This window comes from Ochotona princeps, chromosome 4, assembly GCF_030435755.1.
Source record: "Ochotona princeps isolate mOchPri1 chromosome 4, mOchPri1.hap1, whole genome shotgun sequence".
Classification (NCBI taxonomy): Eukaryota; Metazoa; Chordata; class Mammalia; order Lagomorpha; family Ochotonidae; genus Ochotona; species Ochotona princeps.
Genome location: NC_080835.1, coordinates 70441581 through 70464035, shown reverse-complemented (window position 1 = coordinate 70464035; position 22455 = coordinate 70441581). Strand labels below are relative to the sequence as shown.

The following is a 22455-nucleotide window of genomic DNA, read 5'->3' as shown; positions in this document are numbered from 1 at the left end:
GGGCTATTTCAGGGAGGGACAGTTACCCCCTGGTCCCCAAATGCTATAAGGCACAATTCTTGGAGGCAACTAGATTCCATCCAGAACATAAAAAAAAAAAAAAAGCTACAACAACCGAAACTTGCTTAGATCCCAGGTCTACTGTGGCTGTGCATGGGCCTGGCGGACACACCAACAGAGCACCATGGGGGGGGGGGGGGCTAGTGTTAGAAAGCTGTACTTTAACGGGGAAAAAAAAGACTAATACACCATCCCAGCTGGGCGGGTGCAAAGGAGGCATTTTCAATCGGAAAACCTTAGTTAGGGTCATTAACAACAACAAAAAGGTGGAATTTTTAAAAACTAAAAACAGCTTTTTGCCAAGATGTCTCTTCGTCTGTCCCCTTGAAGAGGGCTCTGTTCTGGACCAAGTGCACAGGCCCAAGTGGAAATGGGCACCTGACTTCCTGCGTGCCGCCTTCCCAGCAGCGATGTTCCCAGCAGACTCCAGAGGGCGCTGTCTTCTCAGAAGGCGCAAGGGCTGGAGAGGGCAGCAGGCGGACACGGGTCTTCTCCCCACAGATGGCGTTGCTTATTACACACGGGACAAAACCAGAAGCTTAACAATGCAAACAGGAGAAGGCGAGGGAGCTCTGCGCTGACTCTGGTCTCCGTGTCCAGTCCATCTTCCCTACCAGTCACGGCTCGGGAGCACCTGGCTCCTTGTTCCAGACCCTGACAGGCTGCAGCAACTCCTGCTCAGCAGTTTATTTTAGTTTATTTTTCTCTTATTTGTCAAGTTTTTTTTTTTCATTTTTTGGTTTTTTTGTTGTTGTCTTTTTAAAAAACTTAGGGTGTCGGGTCACCACAGGGAAGGGAGAAGGGATGCAGTTCCTTGCTGCTACATACGGGAAGGTGGACTAGCCAATTCATAGAAGAGCAAATAGGCGTCGCTGGTGCGCACTTGACTGGAGGACATGGGTGTGACGCTGCAGAGAGACAAAGCATGGTCAGGGGCCTGGCAGGGGAGGCACGGAGCAGAAGGGCGGAGGGCCCGGAAGGCCGCGTCACCTCGGGCCTCCCTACCATGCACCCACAAGAGCTCTAACCTCAGAGAGCCTGTGGCAGACAGTAGCAGACCCAGGGGAGTCACAGAGCCCACTTCAGGTGGATGCCATGCAGGCGAGCAAGGTTCAGGTGTGTGTCGGCCTGTAGCCCCGCCAGGCCTGTTCTCACCTGGAGTCATTGAAGGTGTGCCATTCGCCTGTCGCTGGACTTCGGCAGTAGGCAGTGTAGTGGCCGCCCATGGTGGTTCCGGAGTGGTTGGACACAGCGTACAGGTTGTAAACAGCGTGGTCTGGGGAGGATGGACAGGATGACACACCCTAGGGTCATCCTCCACCTCTTTACCAGCCCACTTGTCCTTCCAGGTATCCCTTTCCTGCTCTGAGATACTCACTGGTGTTTTCTGAGGCGAATTCTCTCAAGTCCAGGTCTCTTAGTGGGAAATTCACAAAAGTTGTGAGCTTGCTGGTTCGTATCCTGGATTCCGAGAACCGCTTCAGATCTGGGATTGTCGTGGGTCAAGGGCAGATGGCACAGCAAGGGCAGAGTCAAGCAAAGGAGAGCAAGTTCTCCGTGGCAATCTCACTCCCTTTGGGGCCAGACAACCGGCCTTCTGTTCGTTCTCCCCGCCTACTGGCCCCTTGTCCCCTACCCCCAACAGCATCAAAGGATACGGAGCACCAAGATCTTTGGGAACCTCTGGATGGAGAATTTCTTTATACACCGCTTTCTGGCTCGGCAGCGACAGCATGTCTGAAGAGATGAGATGGACAGCACTAGAAGGAGCTTATAGCAGAAATCGATAACCAAAATCTGGGGCGGGCCCCGGGATGCGATGGGCTAAGCCACTGCTTGTGACAGCATCCCACACTGGGACACCAGTTCAACTCCCAGCTGGAAGCAGCAAGTGGTACTTGGGTCCCTGCCACCCACGTGGGAGACCCAGATGGAGCTCCAGGCTCTTAGCTCTGGCCTGGCCCAGCCTTGGCTGAAGTGAACCAGCTGATGAAAGATGTGTCCCTTCCCTCTTCTGTCAAATAAGTAAATCTTTGTAACAACAACAAAACCTAGCTCGCATCCAGGTTGAATTGGCCTTCTCTCAACAGGTGGGTCCCAGGGAGATGTGCTCTTGCTACAACCCGGCAGGACTTACTGGCTTCTCATCACCATCAAGCACGTCCTCTTTGGTAAAGAGCCGCATGCAGTCCATCAGCGTCACCTCAGGATAACCTCGCTGTGGAAGCAAGGAGTACTGGTCAGAGGTCAGTGACAGGACAGCGCAGGCGTTAACAGCTGCAGGGCTGGGCCCGGAGGCGTGGCCTAGCGGCTAAAGTCCTTGCCTTGAACGCGTCGGGATCCCATGTGGGCGCCGGTTTTAATCCCGGCAGCTCTGCTTCCCATCCAGCTCCCTGCTTGTGGCCTGGGAAAGCAGTTGAGGACGGCCCAATGCATTGGGACCCTGCACCCGCGTGGGAGACCTGGAAGAGGTTCCAGGTTCCTGGCTTCGGATCGGCACAGCACTGGCTGCTGCGGCTCATTTGGGGAGTGAATCATCGGATGGAAGATCTTCCTCTCTGTCTCTCCTCCTCTCTGTGTATCTGACTTTGTAATAAAAATAAATAAATCTTAAAAAAATAAAGCTGCAGGGTGGGGGAGGGAGGTGTACCTTTGTAATGGGCAGGGAGAGGTCCCAGAAGGGATCGAAGACTGTAGAACAGTAACCACAATCCGTACAGGTCAGGGAGCTCTTCAGCTGCCCAACAAAAAGATCTGGGAAAGATGAAGCCAGGAAGGAATGAAACACAGGAAGTTAAGCACAGGGTCCTTCGCAGGATCTTCTCTCATGGCCCCTGTCTTGGCTTGATGGACACTGGGCAGAAACGGGGCTCCTCAGGAGAAGACCCATCCTTAAGGCATTTCGTGCTCCATGTGGGTGAAAGCAGTGAATGGACAGCAGGCATGCCTCCCATCCCCACGCTTACCCCCGATCCGGCTGTCTTCCCGTTCCAGATACTTCCTCCACATCTGTCGCCCTTTCTCATCATCACTGGGAATCAGAGGGGAGAGGTGCACGCGTCAGAGCTCAAGCTACGTGAAATGTGCGAGTTCACTCAGTCAGGTCCTTCATTTTCACAAGTGAAATCTGACTCTACCCTGGAAGTAATGGACCCCACTTGAGTTCCCCAATCCTGCGCCCCCCTGTGGTGGTGTTGCCCTCTGACTTACGGCAGGTGGTCGAGGTTCTCAGGGGTGGACTTGGGCCTCGCCGTGACCCGGTTCACCCCGTTGTGCAGTCCGTCCAGAAGGAAGCGAAGAAACTCCTGAGCATCCTGCTGACTGAAGCCCAGGGGGACAGTGAGAGGCCTGCGGTCCCAAGAACCCAGAACACCATGAACTGCCCCGGGTGGGCCCCATCTTACTTATAGCCAACGAAGCGTGGTGCGTATCTCTGGATCTGGGTCTTGAACTCGGAGGGGCTCACCACGTCATTTGGGGATGAAGTCCAGATGGCCTGGATTAGTTTTGCAAACTCTATCAGAGGAAGAGGACGAGATGGGGTGAGGAGGTACAGGTGAACTATCTTCCCCAAGAAACTGAATCCTAAGGCCCAGATGGGTATACATTCCTTTCAATTATGTAAACAATATTAAAAATAACATTAAAAAACAAAACAGAAAAACTCTGAATCCCAATGAGGTGCAGGCCAGGGCAGGGAGACAGACTGTGGCCGTGCCCCTGTGTGGCCTGGCCACTCACCTTCCATGAGGGCGCCATGGGCGTTGCTGCTGTGGCTCAGGTCGCGCAGGTACAACCTCTGCAGGCAGTAGTCTCGCAGCTCCCGGGTGTTGCTCAGGCACTGAAGAATCGAGTTCATGAAGCACTGCACGGGCCCATCAGATCATCAGCGTGTGCACAAGACTCTCCAACCCCCCTCCGCTCCTGGGCCGTCTGGCTCATCCACTCAGCAAAGGGATCCCGCATGCAGGCAGTGTCCACAACCTGCACAGGTGCTGTCACTCGTTTATTTAGCAGTGATATGTGCAGAGGGGTGTGGGGGCGTGGGGCAGAAGCTATGGTGGGTGGGGTGTCCTTGAGCAGGATCCAGGAGCATGGCAAGCTGACAGGTACAAGGGTACCTGACTTTCAGCAGTGTTCCCTGCTAGGGTTCAACTCCAGCCAGAAAAGGACAAGCACCACCTGCCTAAAGGGTAGGGGGTCAGCTGGAGCCAGGAGAGGATCCCATCAGGGTCACCCCTAGCAGGAGACAACAGGAGGTGGCCTTGCCAAGAAGTGGTCTGAGAGGCACTCACCGTGTTTCCAAGGTTCCGGAGACCAGCCAGACCCTGGGCACTCTTAGAATTCTGTAAACAGAGAACACACAGGGCACAGGTAAGGCTGATGCCGAGAGGGATGTGTGACAGGGCTGGGGCAGCCAGGAGCAGGGTGTGTGGACTGTCCCTCTCAGGCTGGGTCTGTTGGAGGGAAGAGGGTTGAGAATATGACACTGGGGACAATGAGAACATTCCCCAAGACCTGGCAGTCTGGACCACGTGTAAGCACTTCCCCAGCCTGCCCCACAGCATGCCTCATCCTCTGCTCCACTCCAGTAGCGACTGCATCAGAACCCAAGGCAGGGAAGTCCCGCAGCTGAAGGTATCCCTTGCCTCCTGACTGCAGGAAATTTCAAGCCCTAAAATCAGGCACCTCAGGTGACCTACATTTGTACTCCTAGATGTCCACTGGATATGGATAAAGCCATTGTCATCACATGTGTTTCAACGAGGTTTTGCAAAAGTTAAAGGACAGGACACCCTGAGTTTTGACCCTTGATTGGGAACAACTCAAATGTCCTGCCTGCCATTCTGAAGTGCTACCGACAGGTGGAATTCCTTCCAGTGAGCTCAACTCCTGGGGGCTGATTGGAGGCTGGGAGAATCTTCCCTGCCTGGCCAGGGACTCAGAGGATCCTGGGGACAGCAGGCTGGGCCAGGCAATGGTGGGCAGCCTGGCAGAAGGTAAAGTCTTGCCCTGATCCCTGCTATTGAGGCTGCTGAAAGGGGTTGGAGAGGGAAGAAGTGCCAGGTCAAGGAATACCAGCATCATTTGCTAAGATGTTTCAGATGATCAGAGGACAAACCTCCAAGGGATCAGAGCTCGGTCAGCCCCAAAGGGTTAAAGAAACAGCCTGTAGCTGGGTCTGCCACCCCCTCTTTCAGTGCTGGGGGTGGGGGACCTGGGAGCAGGCAACTCTGAAGCACCACTGGCTAGGGCATGCGTGGGGCCGGCTCAACCCTGATCAGAACAGGAGCCTGAAATAACTCAGCTAAAATTACTCACGCCGTGTGCTGACAGTCAGCCTATGAGCCCGTCAGCAGCTAGGAGCCCAGGAGATTGTCAGCGGGGTGGGGAGAGGAGAGGAGTGGAAAACAGGGCAAAGCTAGAGGAGGCTTTTCTCAAGAACTACCTGGCCGATCCCACAAGAGGATCCCGTTGCTGGCTAGCTGTCAGGCCTAACACTAACAGGGAGGGAAGAGAAGGTTCCCAGCCGAGGCCGGGCAGCAGGTGGGGGGTGGCACCCTGGCAGAGCTGTGCTGGGGCTGGCAGCACTGGCATCTCACCTCACTGACCCCCAGACCCTGATGTAAGACTTCCTGGGGCAACAACCTTTTCTCTCTCTCTCTTTTTTTTTTTTTTTGCAAAATACCAAATCTATATTTACATCCTCATATAATAACTTTAAGCTGAAATATATCATAAATAAAACAAGTAATGTCTACTGTTTGACAACTTAAATATCAACAATTAAAATAAATCAAACTGGAATAAAATAAGCAAAAATCCAATGTATTCTACCTTTACTATAAGGGACAAGGATCTTATCAGCATTTTGTGTTCTCATCTTCCACGTTCCCTGAGCTCCACTCCCAAATAAACAACCACCACAAAAGCCTCCCTGTTGCCCACCCAGTCTTACACCTATTTTTGGCAGTGCTTTATTCATTTGTACCCCTGGTGGCTCGGGTGACATCTGTCCCAACAGGCTGTGGATATCCACAAACACAGGCCTTGCTGAGGCCAGTGGGGGCGGGGTGGTGAGCCGGCACTGGGCTGTCCGGCTGTGGCCCAGCAAGCTGAGCGCTGTGCCTGGAGGAGTGCTGTCACCTGCAGCTCTGAGGGGGAGCTGTTCCTGGCCTAGAGGGAGGAGGGAGAGGATAGGGAGTCGTTCCCTAAGGCATCACTGGGACTCTGGGTTTTGGTTTCTTTGGGTCATGTCCCTGCATCAGAACCTCTGGGCATTTCTGAGGCTCCCTGTGGAAGGTGGATGGATACCTGCAGCGCACGGGAGAACAACCCTGCTTTGCCCAGCCAGGTAGTCTGCTGCTGTGCCTAGGAAGTCAGGAGCTCCAGGGAAAAGTCAGCACTTTCCATTCCCCAGAGGAACAAAATGTCTCAGCAGTGACCTTCCTTCCTGGGCAAACAATCCTACCTCAGGATTGGGAGGGAAAGAGGCTAGAACTGGGAGAAGGGGGTAGCAGAAGACCCCCGCCCTATGCAAGCCAGGCTAGCAGGGATGCCAGCTGTTAGGTACGCAGGTGCAAACACCTGAGGAAGTCTATCCAGAGCTTCCTTGTACTCAGCCCACTGGTGGCAAACCTTGTTTGGACTGGGTGACCAAACACTGCTCAAGGGAGCGGATGCCACCTCCACGGCCATAGTGCCCTTCCAGCTGGGAAGCGGGTGCCCAGGGACCACATCAGCAGGTGCACATGGTGGAGGGGCTGTGCAGAGAGAGCTTCCCTGCTTACTTCACCTGTGTGGTGAGAGGTCAGCCAAGGAGCCCAGCGGGGTCCTCCACCAGGAAGGGCACGCATGGCCATCACAGCAGCCTGTTATGTAAGCCCTGCCCAGCCCAGGGCCCCTTCTTGCTTCCCCAGAGGGACAGTACCCAGCATTCCTCTGCGTGGTCACTGCTTCATTTAAGGAGTCTCCTGCACGCTTCAGCGATCCAGTGAGGGGTAAGGACAAAAAGTGGCCCCCGTCTTTGGGTACTTCCTCTGTCCTTCACGGTGATCAAAAGACCCCTTGGGAGACAGCCCCCTTGGGACCAGTTTCCCTGGCTGGGCTGGGGCTTGGCCTCGGAGGAGACCCCCCTCCCCCACACACACACCAGCAGACCAGGTGCTGCCCGTTCCTGACCACACTCAGCTCTAGTCAAGGTTATGCTTTTGCACCTGTCCTGATAGGTGTCAGCAATTAAGAGGCCGAGAGCCACCTGGTGCCCGGGTCACCGCGAGGGAGTGAGGAACGCGGACCTGGGGCCTCAAAGGCGGGGGTGGGCAGGTTGTGAGTAAGCGCGTGCGAGCACCCGGGGAGGGGGCATTCTCTGCCGGGAGACCCAGGGAGGTGGGAGGGTGGGGGCTGGGAGGGCTTCGTGCCTCCGCCGGCGAGGGCGCGTGGCGGTCCCCGGGGAAGAGGCGCCTCCCTTCCCAAGCCCTCCGCGTGGGGGTCCCGGAAAAAGGGGTCCCGCGTACCTTGGCTTTGTTGAGCAGGAGCCCCACGAAGGTAGAGAGCAGCAGGGACGGGGAGAGAGGGGAGCGCGGCCGCAACTCCTTGGCGAGGGCGGGAAAGGGGGCGGCGGGGGGCTCCTCGGGCAGGGTCACCGTGTACGAGGTGCGCATGCTGGGGGGGCGGGCGGCGGGCTCGGCCCCACGCCAAACGTCGGCAACGGGGGCACGGGGCAGTCCCGGCGCAGTGCCCACAGCCCGGACGCCGAGGCCCGCGAGGCCGCCGTCCGCGGCGCCCGGCGGTGACCGTTACGGCGCACAGGGGTCCCCGGCGACCGTCGCCAACCGCCCCGGCCCGGCTCTCGCACTCCGGCCGACTGGCGGCCCCCGCGACGTCAGCGCCGGGGGCGGGGCCCGAGCCGCAGCCCCGCCCCCACCCCGCCCCCCGGCCGCGGCACGCGGACCCCAACGAGGCGGCCGGGCGCTGGCCCGGGGCTGGGACCTGGGGCACAGGGGCTCCAGAGGGTCAGCCAGCACTGGATGCCTCACCTTGCTGGAGGTGGTAGCTTTAAGAACTTGGCCAGAGTGCTGTCTGGTCCTAGGGCGGGGGACAACCTATGCGTAGGCACACGCTTTGGCATGATTCAGGGTGGGCTCAGGTCCACGTGAGCAGGGCCCTCCCCGCCCGGATTAGTAGCGGAGATTGCCAGGACCCCTGCTCCGTTCTCCCTGGGCCCTGTAATTTCGCCCTCCTCCCGCCTCTCCCAAAGCGAGGTTGTGCCCAGGTACCATAGGCGATGGTCTCTTGGTCCCAGTAAAGCACCTTGTGGACTTCTAACCAAGTCGCTGCCTGCCTCTCTCTTGGAGACTCGCAAAGGTGGCTTGCTTTTTGGGACGTGAGGGGTAGAGTGTACTGTGACCCCTAAGTCCAGCGGGGCTTGGTTCTGCAGCTCTGACTTCTGGTGTACCACCCCTCCGGCTCCCAGGGCGGCCCAGGAATCTGCCTAGAGAAAGGTTCTTGTTTGCAGCTCATGGGCTATTTTTAGCCGGTATTTTTAGCGTTTAAAAATACTCAGAGAGATGCAGCAGCATGTGCTGTTACTCATCTGTGGGCTCCTCTTGCTCCCCCTAGCTGTGCTCATCGCCCTCCCCGCCACCCCAACACATGGACACACAGCCACAGCCGCCTGGAGATCGTGTCCTGGACACACGGATGGGCTGTCCCCTAGGCCGCCCGCAGAACAGTCAGCCGTGTTAATGACTGCAGGGGGCGTGGAGTGGGGGACAGTCAGCCGCAGTGTAACAGCAAGTGGCAAGAGGCAGGGCATGGGGAGACAAGAACTGCAGGGCAGGGCATCTTGCCTTGTGATAGTGAGGGCGGCACGTCAGGAAGGGTGAGTTCCCGGGTCCCTGACCTCTCCCAGGCTCTGACCCAACCCGGAGCCTGGACACACTGCCAATGGCCATTGGCCCTGAGCTTCTTCTCAGCTGCTCCTCCCCCATCTGTGGCATGCTTGTGGCCTGGCACGCCAGTCCTCTCAGAGCACGCCAGTCCTCTTAGCTCCAACCCAGAAGCCCTGGGTAGTCTGTTGGTAAGGCTGTCAGTCACAAGTGCCTTCCAGTGTCACCACCCTTTGTGCCTCTGATTCCTGCCTAGCAACCAACCGGGCTCGCGTCCTGTTTAAAAAACAGCCACTTGCTCAAGTTCTCGCTGAAATGCCAAGGTAAGAAATGACAACAACGTGGGGCTCTGAGGCCAGACCTGTCACATTACACAATCTATGCCTGTAACAACTACTACTAGGACATTCTGGCATGCCCTTCCAGTTCTCTGCCAATTCCTGGCTTGTGAATTCTGCTCAAATCTCATCTCCCACCGTCTTCCCTAATTAACTCCACCCTGCTCTAAACACCTTATTACCAGACATCCCCAGTGGGCTAGCCTTTCAAGTTTGCACAGCAACTATGGACTTTAATATGTTCGTCTCTGCTGTGTGAGTGTCTCCAAGCCATCTGGAAATGGCTTTAGATGGCATGGCTTGTCTTGGCCATGCCAGCATACTAACCTTCCCAAGGGTAGGCTGTGGGTTCCCTTAATGGGATTTTAACAGAGGATTTAACTGGAAGTCCTGCTGGGGTTCCTGGAAGTCCCCCGAGCCTTGGAAGGCAGTGGAGTGTGTGATCTGGTTTTGCATATTGAGCAAGTGTGCATGGTCTAAGAGGTGCTCCTCCACTGCAGCCTGTGGCCGGTCTTACCTTGCGACTTAGATTCAAGGATACGAGCATGCCCACCACCCTGGGCACCCTGGCACTGGGCCAGTGTGCTGTCCCTCCATTCCTGGGATGCAAGATTATTACTGGGAGAAAAGGTGGTGGTGGGATCTCCAGCATGGGAAGAATTTAGCAGAGCCTCAACTTGTTAAGCAAGTCTGACTGGGGCTCCTCTCTCAATTGACTATGTACCCTCCACGCCCTCTCTTCCCTTCGCTGCCACTTCTTGAAGTGGGCTGGGTGCTCACGCTTTGTGAGCTGGGCTCTTCCACAGTCCAGGACTGCCTCATCTCAGAGCCTGGGTATGGCCTGCCCCCCCCATCTTCGCAGGATAAGTAATTTTCTTCACCTTGAATCTCTGCTGGAATGTGGTGGAGCACAGCGGGACTGCAGTCAGGGTTGGTGCTGTGAAGACAGACACGGAGTCGTCTGCTTCTGTCAGACCCCAGTGAGCAGCTTGGTGTCCAGGGTTTGGTGACACTGCCAAGGTGCAGCTGTCAGCAGCCCAAATGGATAAGACTGATGGCTCAGCGGATTGAAGGACAGGAGAAGAGGGGCTCTTTGTATCTGTTGGGGGCTGGGCTTTGAAACCTGGCGTTCCTGGGGAAGGGCATTCTCCCTGCTGGCTTCTCTGCCTGTCTCAGATCCCAAAAGGCCGATAGCTCTGGGCTCCGTCCAGCCCTAGGCAGTCTAGCCTGAGCTAGCCAGATCCCAGAAACCTACACACTTCCCTCTCCTGTTAGCGCCTCTGTCTGGAGCACCCGTTTGACGTCTCCACTGAGGTAAGCGGCTACAAAGGGCCCACGTGCCCAGCTCTGGGCTGTGAACATGATGTTCAACTGCTGAAGCCCATGGTCAATGGAGCGGCTCTCCCCCCACCCCCCGCCGGGGGCAGGGAACATTTTGCCAGGCTTGGATTAACTTTTGCATTGCTGAGCCCCACCCCAGCACTGTATTAACTCAGGGACACATCCTGGTGGAGGGGGAGGAGGCAGGGAGTGTAGTGCTGGGTGCAGATTGAGCAATCCAGCTTGCAGAAGGCAATGCCAAGGTCACCAGCCAGGTCCCAGCCTGCAGCTGGTTTCCAAACGATGGAGACATCAGGATCTCACTGACTGCAGCCTCCAGTGCCCATACCTACTCTGCGGGCTTGTCCCTGTCTTGGTTGGGGAAGCCTCCTGGTTTAAGGGGCTCCCTTAGTAACCTGTCAAACCAAGTCAGGCTCCTTGAGTGACTGACCTGGGAGAGAGAGGCTAGACCAACAGACCAGCTGTGATGCAGCCTAGTGTGGCCCAAGTCGCCCAAGTAAGAAGCCAGGTGCCAGAGATGGAGGGGACACTTCTCACCCAGGAGCTCCCCAGGCAGCCCTTGCCACCTTTAGTGTGTTCATTTTGCAGCAACCTTGCCTCGCTTGCAAAGCAGCTTCCAGTCCTAAGTCCCACCCGAGAGAGGGAGAGAGAGGGAGAGAGAGAGAGAGAGAGAGAGAGAAAGAAAAAAATAACCTACATGACCTGGACTTATATAATCTCCCTGTCCCTGAACAGCTGGAACTCCAGGCTTCGGAAGATGAGTCAGCAGCCCAAGTGGCAAATGGAACTCAGGTAACTCGGTTCCAGATCCCGTGCTCCAGCGAAGCAGGTCTCGGAGCAGAGGACAAGGGCATGGAAGAGACTGCGTGGGAAAGATCGGGCTGGGCCAGGACCTGCAGCCTCCTTCCCTGGCTCTGTGTGCGAGGAGCAGGTGCCCACGCTGCTAGCAGTGCTGCCCAAGGCCCTGGGCCAATCCCTGACTCTTCTTGACAAAAGGTTGGGGAAGTGGGAGAGGGGAGCCCAGGCAGGGAGGAGTGGGGGCAGGGTTGAGGCCAGTGGGCAGGGTGCCAGGCTGGTGAGGCAGCAGCTGGAGGGGTGGAGCTGCAGGAGGAGGATTAGGGAGGGCTAGCAGGGGTTAAAGCTCAGCCCTGGCAGGGTTCAGTGGGAACAGCTTGTCCTTCCATAGACCCTGGGAGCAGGAGGGGTGGGTGGAGGGGGAGGTGGTGGGGATTGGGTATGCCAGGAGCCTGGGGCTCTGCAGGGCCCAGCCACCTGGACTGGCCTGGAGTTCCCACTGCTGGGTGGCAAAAGGTTTCAGAAACTCTTTCTTTTTGGCCCCATCACTGCCCCTCCCTGTCTCCTCTGTGTGTGTTTTAAATGGAAGGTGGAGCTTTAGGGCAGGTGCAGAGTGGCTGGCCTTTTATTGGTGCTTTATGGGCATGGGAGCAGGGTTGTTTGGAACTGGAGACTCCCCCTCCCCCCTCAAATTCGCCAGACCCCTCAGTTCTTTCCTCATTCTCAACTGAATTTTTAATAATCCAAGGCAACTCTTTTGCTAAACACCAAGTATGGTTCAGGTCAGCTGCCCGCAGTCCCCTGGGCGACAGAATGCACTTTCTCACCAATGTCCCTCCCTCCCCCACCCCGCCAGGCCCTGCCCACTGGAAGCAGCTACCCAGGCCTCCTCCTCCTGTCGGGCGTTGCCCTGGTTTCAGATTCCTCCACTGATTGTTCTGGGCATCCCCGGGAGGGGGTGGGGCAGGCAGGCTCGTCAGCCTTCTGCAGAGGAGGAAACACAGTGGAGCTGATAGGTGTCCAAGGTCGAAAGAGGCCATGGCTCCTTCCCTCAGTCACAGGAGCCTAACCTGGCCTCGGGTGAACTCTCCCACTCTCACCGCTGATCTGCCTCTGACTGCACTTCCCCCACAAAGGCTCCCAGGGCAGGGCAAAGGCTTCTGTGTCAGTTTGCCTCCCAGAACACCAGGCAGGTGCAGAGGAGGCCCTACTACATGCCAGGCCCTTCCAGTCTCCTCCCAGCGACCCGGGAGGCAGGAGTTGTGAGTGATCACGGGTTCAGAGAGCAGGTCCAGCACTGTAAATGAGAGACTGAGAAGGGCAGGTCCCTTTGAAGGGAGGTTCTGAGAACCCAAACCAGGTGTTTAGGCACAAGGGGTCTGGACTGCACAAACAACCAGGGTTTGTTCTTGGCAAGTACAGGCAGCTCCAGGAGTGGGGGTGGGAGGCTCAAGGGCAACTGAAGTCTTATACCCTTGGTCCCTGACTTGAGAATGTGCTCCCCTCTAGGCATGCCCACCCAACCACCTGTGCACGTGTGTTGCGTGGCTCTGTCTGCGATGGAAGGGGTCGTGTTAGGGTGCTGAGTTGGCCCCAGTATCTGCCTTGGTCCATCCTTATAGCTCCCCTCCCCCTGGAACTGGGGCTGGGGGAGGGTTGGGATATGTCTATTGGGGAAAGAGACAATTCCCAGTAGGGCTCTCCTCCACCCCAAAGTGGTGCAACAGGCAAATGTCCAAGCCCCCTCCCAACAGAATTCAAGTCAATAGTTGGTTCTGGGTCAGTCCTTAAGCCCTGAACGTAATTCTGAGGCAGGCAGGTAGCAGGCCCAGGTTCGGGTTTCTGAGCAAAGGGAGGGAGCCTCAGGACCCAAGCTGCTCTGCTGGGAGCCAGTCTGATTGCCCCTGGGGTGAACGGCATCAGACCTGTCTGTGTGAAATCCCGACCCACCCCAGGGTATGGCACGGGGCCCCCAAGAGCACCAGCTCTTAGGAGGGTGTTGGATTCCTATCGTTCTCCAGTTCCTTTCTAAGCCAGCTCCCTGGCGTGGCCAGCCCTGTTCCATCAGGGTCTGAATGTCCTGGAAGGAGGCACCTGTCTTTTGTATATCAACAGCCCTTCTCAGATGGTCCAGCAAGGCCAAGACTTGCCAAATGGTCATCAAGGGTGTCCTTTCAATGATCCAAGGCCAAACTTGAGTCCTGAGCCCTTGCTGCACTTGCCTGGCTAAGGCCTCTAGGTAGTATTTCTTGGGGAAGTGGCACACTGTTCTTTCCAATAGGCTCATGTCCCAGGACTGGGGAAGGGGTAGCTAAGGTAATGGAGGAGACGTAGCACCCAACCCTCCCACACATACGCTTGCTGTCCATCCTTCCACCCACCCATCCTCCCATGCAGTCAGGTCAGCAGAGCCCTGTGCTATACCAGGCACATGGGGAGGGATTTAAGAGATTTCTTTCTCATCCAAGAGCACGCCACCTAATGGGTAAAATGATAAATACAGAAAGGGTGGCCTGTGGTCTGTGGCCCAAGAGAGGAGTGTATGTTCAAGGAAGGGATGTCTCAGAGGCAGCTGGGTTCCCGCAGAGCTGCCACCCTTTCAAGCAGAGGTGTTTGACCCTACACAAAAGTACTCTCCACTATGTTCTCTGATCCACCAATGACTGCAGAAGAATCCCTCTTCTGATGAGCTTATGGTCCAATACAGGGCCTGAGCAATAGAGAGGCAACCAGAGCAGGGAAACTCCATGGGAAGCACTGACCCCAGGATGGGCAGAGCCTGCAGGAGACACCACTGAGTGGAAAAGGAGAGGGTGAGAATAGCAGTGTGTGAGGATAAGTGTGTGTGTCAGGGGAGGGTTTGCTAGAAATTCTATGAGCTCCTCTTCAGTCACTGGCTGACTGCCTCCCCAGCCCATCCCTGGGTCTTCCCCTGGGGACACTCACCATGGTGTCTCGTCCCGGGGAGCTGGAGCGGCTGGACCCCGGGCCCTGGACCTTGCTCTTCTCCCACTGCGTGTAGCGGCCGCTGGGCCGGTAGGTGGGGCTGAGAACTTCAGGAACTCCTCGTGAGGAAGGGGCCTGGGTGAGCACCTGGGGTGCACTGCCCTTGCGACCATAGTTCTCCAAATAGTCCACCAGGTATTCGGGGCGGCTGGCGGCCTGGTAGAGCCCCTGTAGGGCACAGAGCTCCTTGCGTGTGCGGGCCAGCATGGGGCTGCGGCCCAGGTTCCCCGGATCGATCCGATAGCCGTCTGAGGTCCGGAGGCTGGAGAAATCCCTGGCCAGGTCCGACTGGCTGTTGGACTTCTTATGGCTCAGGGTCACCCCCTGGTCACAGACATTCATGGGGAGGTAGCCGAGGGAGCTGCTGGTTACTCCATACGAGCATCCACTGCCGCCGCTGAGTCCACCTCCTGAAGGCCGCTCGGTGCCCCGTGTCTGGCTCTCTGCCCGCTTGCTACCCCGAATGACATCCGGTCTCAGCAGGGGGCGGCCCCGGTCAAAATCCAGGATGGAGGAGGGGCCGTAGATGGTGGGACGGGTGAGAAAGCTGGTGGAGGGGTTCGACTTGAAACCGAGCTTCTCCTTCTCCAGGAAGGAGGTGGCCAGGTTGGCCCCATAGGAGGACGGACTGTAGGTGCCATAGCCCGATTTGGCATAAGGGGCATCCGTGTAGCGGGCTGATTCTGTGTAGCGCTTCAGGGTGGAGGAGAGCTGGGACATCCTTCAGGGCGGCACTCACTGGGGACTGGGAGCCTCATGGGCTGAAAAGCAAAGAGAGAAGGTGTCAAAGGCTCCAGCAGGTGTCGGCCCCCCGTGGCACCTGCTGGGGCCAGAACCTCACAGCATAAAAGGGGCTGCCAGTACAAGGCCACTAGAGGCTGACCAGAACCTCTGTGAAAGGAAGGGGAACCTTGGGAATGCTGGCGGGTCGGGGAGGCAATGAGTGGGTGTGTGGCATAGGGGGCTGGAGCCCTACCTCGTCTCCATCCCAGCATCCTTCCAGATACAGGCGCCCACGGTGGGGGATCCCACCTTCTTCAGGGCCCTGTCCCCTTTCCTCACTTACCCCTCCTGGCACAGGGGTTCCGCTACCAGCAGCATACATCCTAGATTGCCCCTGGGCACACTTGACTCATACAAAAGGCACCCCCTGGAGGCCAAAATCCTACATTGCAGGAGGCATGGCTTCACGTTCCTTGTAGTTGGGGTGGGTCTAGGAAGGAATACAGAGTACTGGCAATGATATGCCTTTAACCTCTCTTTTGTAACAGATGGGAAAAGCAGCGCTGATTTTGCTCAATGCGAGTCAAGATTAGAATCCAGGTCTTTGAGAATCCTGTCCAGGGAGCTTTTTGTGCAACCTTCATCGTCCCCATACCAGCAAACTGAGGTCAGCTGGGGACCCCCTGATCCCCACCCCAGGGCCCATTACCCTATTGGGCAGAGGTAAAAGCAGGCATACCCTGGAGAGAACAGCAGATAGGATCAGGCCCGTCTCCTCCAGGGCCCTTGGGGGGTGAGGGTTGGGGAAGGGAGCTGGGTGAGGAGAGGAGAAGTGACAGAGCCATCCGGGACTCTGAGAGCACAGGGGCTGACTTTGATTTGCCCTGGGATGGACTACTGGGTGATTTGGTACCATTCATTTAGGTTCCTGGAGCCCCAATTTCCTCACCTGTGAATGAGTATAATCATTCGCGTGTGACCCCTATGTCACACGGTTGCTGGGAGGAACAAACGAGATAATAAGACGTGAAATCATAGAACGACCATGACTGGTCATCACCTGCTTCCTTCCCCCCAACCCTCACCAGGTAGCTCGGCTCCTCCCTTTGTAAGATGATAATAATAGGGTTGGGCAGTCTCTGACCTTGGCCTCCCCTGTGGGCCCTAGAGTGAGATAAGCGGGCCGTGGGGTGGACAGGGAACCATTAGCAGACACCAGCTGGGGAGGCACACAGCCTGCCTTAGGCCAGGAGCCCAGGCTGTTCAGACGGAGGAGAGAGCTAGTGCCAAGTTCCAAATACCGAATGCCTGGCAGAATGCTCTAGAAGTCTAGTCTATACACAAGGCTTGGAGTAAGCACAGGGATGGGAGATAAGCAGGTAGTGACTTCCATTGAAGCTGCAGAGGAGAAACCCTCGCTCTTGTCGGACACCTGCGGGCTGCATCGGAGAGGCCCAGGCCATCTGACTCTGCCCACTTGGCTCAGGCCCTCCCATCCCTGCCACCTGCCTTCTGGTACACTCCCTTACCCATTGTGCTTTCACACCTCCATCCAGCACAGCTTTCAACCTGTGGGGACTGGAGGATGACCTCAAGAGGAATTACAGAGAAGCCATCGAAGGAGACAGAGATACATACACAGGCCCCAGAGTGGGGGCAGGGACCCGTCCTGCTCTATTTCACTTTGGAGAACTCCATCAATAATGCAGAGTCAGAAACTCTGATCAGGGTCTGGGCTCTGGGGCACGAGGCAGCCAATCAGAGCCCTCCATCTGCCCCTCCCACTCCTGCTGCCCTAGGGTATGAGCTCATGGCGCCTCCCTCCCCCACACTGAGGCTCCCAGGGAATTGGTGTTGTGCTGGCAGTGCCAAGCCCCAGACCTCTCCTGGCCCGGCTGATGACGCAGAAGTGCTGGTTCCAAACAAGAGACAACGGACAGGGACAGACAGTCCAGGAGGGTTGGGGACTGAAGGCGGAGCCACACCTAGTAGTTCACAGAAGCCCAGAGGGGCACCCCGAGCCCAGTTCCCACCTACCAGACCACCCCCACCCCCAGCAGCCCAGGAGCCAGGCTGTGTGGCTAAGCCCTCCCCACTCCCCTACCCCGGAAGCTGCCTCTGAGCTCTGACACTTGCGGAGACGGTTCCTATAGGGCTGAGGCCTTGTGCATGTATTACGCACACTTCAACCCCCACCCCGCAGCCCCCAACTGTATCTGAGACAGGTCTTAGCACCATCCTGGTGGGGAGACAGACAAGTTGGACGTGCCTGGATGTTACCTGGAGCCATCATCCGGAGGCTGTGCAAGGCAGGGCGGGTGGGAGCGTGGGGTCAGGCCCTGATGTGGACTTGCTGCACAAGACAGGGATGGGACGGCCACTCACACGGCTGCGAGTCTGCCTGTTGCCACAGGAACGGCCTGGACTGAATGGCCCTTTCATGGGGCAGTGGGAGGCCGAGGCGATTGGCTGCCATCCCTGGGACCCCTCCCTGCCAAGTGTGGGGCCCCCGCTGCCCAGTTCCTTTCACTGTTTACCCAGAGCTGGCAAGTACAGGCATGCAGCTCCAGGCGCCTCGGCGTGGCCCACGCCACCTTGGGCAGCAGGGCAACCACCTTCCACGCCCCTCCCTCCAGGCACCCTGACTCTCCCTAGTCCCTGCCAGATGGTCCCCAATGCCTCGCTCAGGAGCTCCTCTCAGGAGGAAAAGCAGCATTCCTTAACACTGCCCAAGGCACTCAGCTCTCTGGGGGGGACACCTGAGCAGGGGCGGCCATTGCCTGGCCAGCGGGTGCTTCACTCTGAGACTCAGGCATGGAGCATCGGAGGACTTCACCGTGCAGCAACAGACCACATCACCTGAGAGCCTCACGGGACGAACACCCACCAGGCCCTCAAAATGTGTCCTGCCTTCTAAGCGTGCTGCCACAGAGGCTCCCTAAAGCCACTGCGGGCTTAAGCTTGGATTTGTTCCGACATAAATGCCCTGTGCACTGACACATACTCAATACAAGAATGAAATTCTTTCAAGTATGCTGAAATGAAAAACAAAGTATCTGTGTGCATTTCAGAGCCTAAATAAACTAGTGTCAGTGGGTAGGCTTACTAATCATGTTTTCTGTGTCTGTGGGAGCCTGTCTAGGGTTACTAAGGCCTCTTGCGGTACTAAGCCTGGGGACATGGCATGTTAACTCCCTTTATCTTCCTTGTCACTGAGTCTCAGGTGCAGTGACCAGACCCATTTCACAGGTGAGGAAAGCAAAGTTCCTGGAAGTGAGCTGGATTTCTCTAAGTCACCTGGAAGAATTGCTGAGCTGAGCTGGGGACCCATGCTCTTGTGCCTTCTTCCCACTAGGGCCACCCTAAAGCCAGCCCCCCTGCTTCTCACTTCCTGGGACCCTCCTCCGGGCTAGAGACAGGCCTGGGTGTTCCTGGGAGCTCTGGGACGGGGGGATGATGTCTTTCCCCACCTCCAGGAGCCGGATGCTCTTGGTCCAGCCAGAGCTTAGGTGTGCAGACTCTCACAGGGGAACCCCCCTCGGGATTTTCCGTGCAGGTGACTGACAGTAAAGCCAGGCACAAACTGAGCTGCTAAACAAGAAAGTGTAGGAGGCCTCTGGTTCCACCTGCTCAAGGCGGGTCTTCCTGGCACAAGCTCGGGGCCCTGGGCCCCAGGCCTGGTTCTGAATGTGTCCCCAATCTTCTGTCCTGGCTGCAGCTTGGCCCACTGCCCAGGGTCCCCATGCAAGGTGAGTCAGGGGTTTAAATGAACCCTGTCCCCTTGGGGCAGCCAACCCGCTTGCGTCAGTCACTGTCATATCCTGTCGCTCACGTGAAGTGCTCAGGAACCTGCCCAGCCAGGAGAGGGACTCGCTCCCCAAGAATTCCAGTCACTTCTGGCCCTGGGGGATGGGTGATGCTCCACCTCCCAGCACCCTTCCCTGCCTCCCCTTCTCAGATGTATTCCAGCTCTCGGGGGTGACAACCTGTGGCTCTGGTCCTGCCCACAGCGCCCAAGAAGGAGAGCCCTGAGCTGAGTTTCAGGGCTCTCACCTGACCATGGAGAAGTCCCTTCCCTCCTACCCAGGTGCCCGGGGCAGGTGAGTGGGGAGTCCCAGTTAGTGTCACCAGGTGCTTGGGAACCTCCACAGCAGTGACCTCAGAGCTTCCCAAAGCTGCTTGCTAACAGCATCAGAATGTGCTGACCTTGAAAGGGTGAAGTGAGACAGGGACCCCATCTGACATGCTGACCTTCAGCCCTTGCTGTGCCAGGCCACTTGCTACAGTGTCTGGGCACAAGCATGAGGGATGTCCTGGCAGGAGTGGAGGGTGCCGGTAGAGGGTTGGGGTGGGGCAGGTTGTCTGGGAACTTTGCCCACTCTCAGGCCCCAGGGAGCTGCTGCCAGCCCCCTCCCTGTCTTCCTGTCACAAGCAGTTTTTTTTTTTTTTTTCTGTAGCACCCCAGGGCCCCTGCCTTGGCAGGGGGGCACTGAGGGAATTTAGAGTACTGGTCCCTAGGGGTTCCCCAGGGGGCTCAGGAATGGGGGAAAGAGGAGAAAGAAGCTGGAGATGGCTGCGGGGGTCCTGTCTCTAAGGTGCTTCCTGAAGGGGTAGGGAAGAGAGGGGTGGCCATCCTTATACTGTCAAGAGACAGCCAAGACACGGGCCTGTAGGCGGTACCTGTGCTCAGACCCCCTGGTACTCCCTGCACTGGGCGGGAGAGACCCCCCTCCTCCCAGGCTTCCTCTTGCCTTAATCCTCAGAAGCTTTCATCTTGTCTCCCCACCAACGCCACTCCTCCCTTCTCCCCTCTATAGCACCCAAGGGCCCGACGGGCACCCTGACACCACCTGCTTCCCTGAACACATGGATACCTGTCCTCCAGGGAGTGGCCCTGTGAAACTCACACAACTGAACATAAAACCACTGACCTGCGCTTGTAGGGGGAGGAAGCTGGCCGAGGCCTGGGGGCTTCTCCGCGGGGCACCTAGTGGATAGGTCCGAGGCTGCTGGGAGTCCAAGGGGAGACCAGCTTCGCTGGAAGTAATCCGGAGCTCAGGTTACAGCTCCAGCTCAAGAGAGATATATATATAGTATCTTATCTGACCTCGCGGAGATGGCAGCCCCACACTTGAATTCCAAGCCCAGAGAGAATTAAAGGGACAGCCACATGCCCACCCACCCTCGACTGCCTCCATTGGCCAGTGCCAGCCAAAGAGATTTGCTGGGCGGCCCCCTCCCTGGGAGGGGGCACATGTTGAAGAGGCATAGTAGCAGGGCTCAAGGGCAAACAGAGGACAAGAAAAAGAGCAGAGGGGGCAGGGAGTAGGGTTAGCAGGATCCTTTGGATCTGGGTGAGAATCAGGGAAGGGCAGATGGGCTTTGCTGTCAGCCCCAGCTCCATCAGCCTGGAGGGGGGTTCAGAGCACAGGAGAGGAGGGGCCACCGCTTCAGTGCTTGGCTCTCAGTGGAGACTCAAGAAGCCTGGGCTAGGATTCTAGCTACCTCCCTTATTGGAGCTGAGACAGAGTGTGTATCATCTACACTCGCAGAGCCTTGCTTATTTATTACCCCTTAAAGGAGGACCAATAATAACAGTGGCGGCACGTCTCACAGAGGCGAAAATGAATTGCAGTAATAGCTGTAAAATGTCCCCGCCTACAAAAAAGACAGCTCCAAGCAGGATAGTTACACCGAAGACATCCACTTCAAGTGATTATAGTTTAGAAGGAAACCTTCCTAGAAAGAAAGGGCCTGGAGTGCCCTCCCTATTGCCACAGAAGGAAGAAAAGGAGAAGGCCCCTGTCCCACCAGTGGGAAGGCCACCTTCCTAGATGCCCAGTCCACAAAGCTGGGGCAGGCAGACCAAGCACATCTGGGTTCCTCCTCATTTACCCGAAGGCAGCTTTCCGCAGTTCCCCCGCCAGATGCCAGGACAGGGCCTGGCCCCTCTAGGGTGGCTCCACCCTACCTGTTGCAGGGTCACAGAGCCGGGCTGGACAGGGTCCCAGGAAAGGAGGAGCAGGGTTCTGGCCTCTCGGGCCTCGGTGCACCTGTGAGCTCTCAGAGGACTGCGCTCCACCCTGTCTCTGCACAGGCTACTGACTCAGCCCCCGGCCTGATGATGCACTTGGAGGACGCCCTTGCCCGGGCCCGTCATTCCAGTCCTCATTCCGACTCCAGTCTGGCTTGTGTCTAGGGACACAGTGTCAAAGCTGGGGTGCGTGTGGTGGGGGGTGGGGGAGCCGCGACCCTAGCCCAAGCGGCGACGCTTCTTCCATCCGCTTTCCCGCTTCCAGGCGGCGCCCATTCTCACGCCCATGCTTGGCGGGCCGGGCCGAGGTGAGCAGTCCCTGTCACCGTTGCGCTCCTGGTCGGTGGAGAGCTGGAACAACAGCCTGTCCTGTCCGGAGCTTCCCTTGGCTCTCAACTACAAGTTGCTCGCCTCGGAGCACCGCGTGCCGGCTTCTGATTCAGGATTGGCGAGAATTTCAAAGACGCCTCCGCCTGATTCGGGATTGGTGGGAAAGCTCCCATTCCGCGTAGCTGTCACCCTCCCCCAACACCCCCTCCCCCGTTCCTGGCAAACTGACCGAGAGCCCAGCTCCACGAGCAGGAAGCGAGTCGGTGCACAGCGCTGCACGCACACGTGGGCAGGGGCGCCAGGCCCCCGGCCCGAGCTAGCGGCGCTGCCTCGGAACACACCGATCCACACACAGATGGCCTTCCCTGGCACCCGGCAGCTCCCTTCACACACTGGCACCCCCAGCTGCAGCGCCCCCGCCCAGCTGGCCCTCGCCCTCCATTTCTGCGGCCCAGGCTGTAGTTGACATCTCACTTGGCTCACCTCAAGCCCACACTGGCCTCCGCATCCCCTCCCCTCCGACAGGTGGCACGTACCTGCCTCTTGTCGGAGGATGGACGAGTGGAACCCGGCACGAGCATGGAGCTGCGAATGCGTCCCGGCTGGTACTGGCGCGGCGCGGTGAGCAGCAGCTGACGCAGAGGACTCCCTGGCCTCGGGCTGCAGCCCGCCTCTCCCCCACCTCCGCCGGGGGCCCAGAAAGGACCTCCCCGGGAAATCGGCGCCACCCAGCGGGCAGCCACCTCATCGCGCCCGGGCCCGCAGAGCCACGCCCCGCGCCTCGCGTCACCCAGAAACCTCAAGGCTATTGGCTTGTGGCTATTGTGATGCTACTCCCGCCCCGCCCCGGCCAGGGTTTCCCCGGCAACCGACAAATACAAGAGTCCCACGTGGAAGGAAAACACGCCAGTTTGCAGCGGGTGGAGCCAGGAAAGAA

The 22455-nt window shown here is 57.6% G+C and overlaps 2 protein-coding genes across 6 annotated transcripts in view; one reads left to right on the top strand and one right to left on the bottom strand.

Moving 5' to 3' along the window:
- CWC15 (CWC15 spliceosome associated protein homolog) overlaps window positions 1-22455 on the top strand; it is a 297815-nt gene that overhangs the window by 158780 nt on the left and 116580 nt on the right. The gene's annotated exons all lie outside the window — the stretch shown is intronic.
- On the bottom strand, window positions 742-22316 carry USP2 (ubiquitin specific peptidase 2). 5 transcript variants are annotated; one of them, XM_058663748.1, is made up of 14 exons: window positions 22055-22316; window positions 14372-15192; window positions 11328-11492; window positions 4356-4406; window positions 3802-3925; window positions 3465-3576; window positions 3271-3381; window positions 3027-3091; window positions 2711-2814; window positions 2198-2278; window positions 1719-1797; window positions 1439-1546; window positions 1216-1336; window positions 742-968 (listed from the first exon to the last, which is right to left on the bottom strand). In XM_058663748.1, exons 2-14 carry the CDS (start codon window positions 15149-15151, stop codon window positions 881-883), a joined length of 1989 nt encoding a protein of 662 aa, XP_058519731.1. In that variant the 5' UTR covers window positions 15152-15192; window positions 22055-22316; the 3' UTR covers window positions 742-880. The 5 variants fall into 5 exon arrangements, with proteins under 5 accessions (XP_058519731.1, XP_058519733.1, XP_058519732.1 ...); XM_058663750.1 differs by lacking the exon at window positions 22055-22316 and adding an exon at window positions 21126-21349; XM_058663749.1 differs by lacking the exon at window positions 22055-22316 and adding an exon at window positions 20086-20200.

Excerpts from the sequence above, each read along its gene's own strand:
- USP2 (XM_058663748.1), bottom strand. The coding sequence starts at position 15,151 with ATGTCCCAGCTCTCCTCCACCCTGAAGCGCTACACAGAATCAGCCCGC. Across the intron at positions 11,493-14,371 it reads CCCCGGGACGAGACACCATG|TCTCTTCCATGCCCTTGTCC; the intron begins GTGAGTGTCCCC and ends TTTCCCACGCAG. Across the intron at positions 3,382-3,464 it reads CCACGCTTCGTTGGCTATAA|TCAGCAGGATGCTCAGGAGT; the intron begins GTAAGATGGGGC and ends CCTGGGCTTCAG.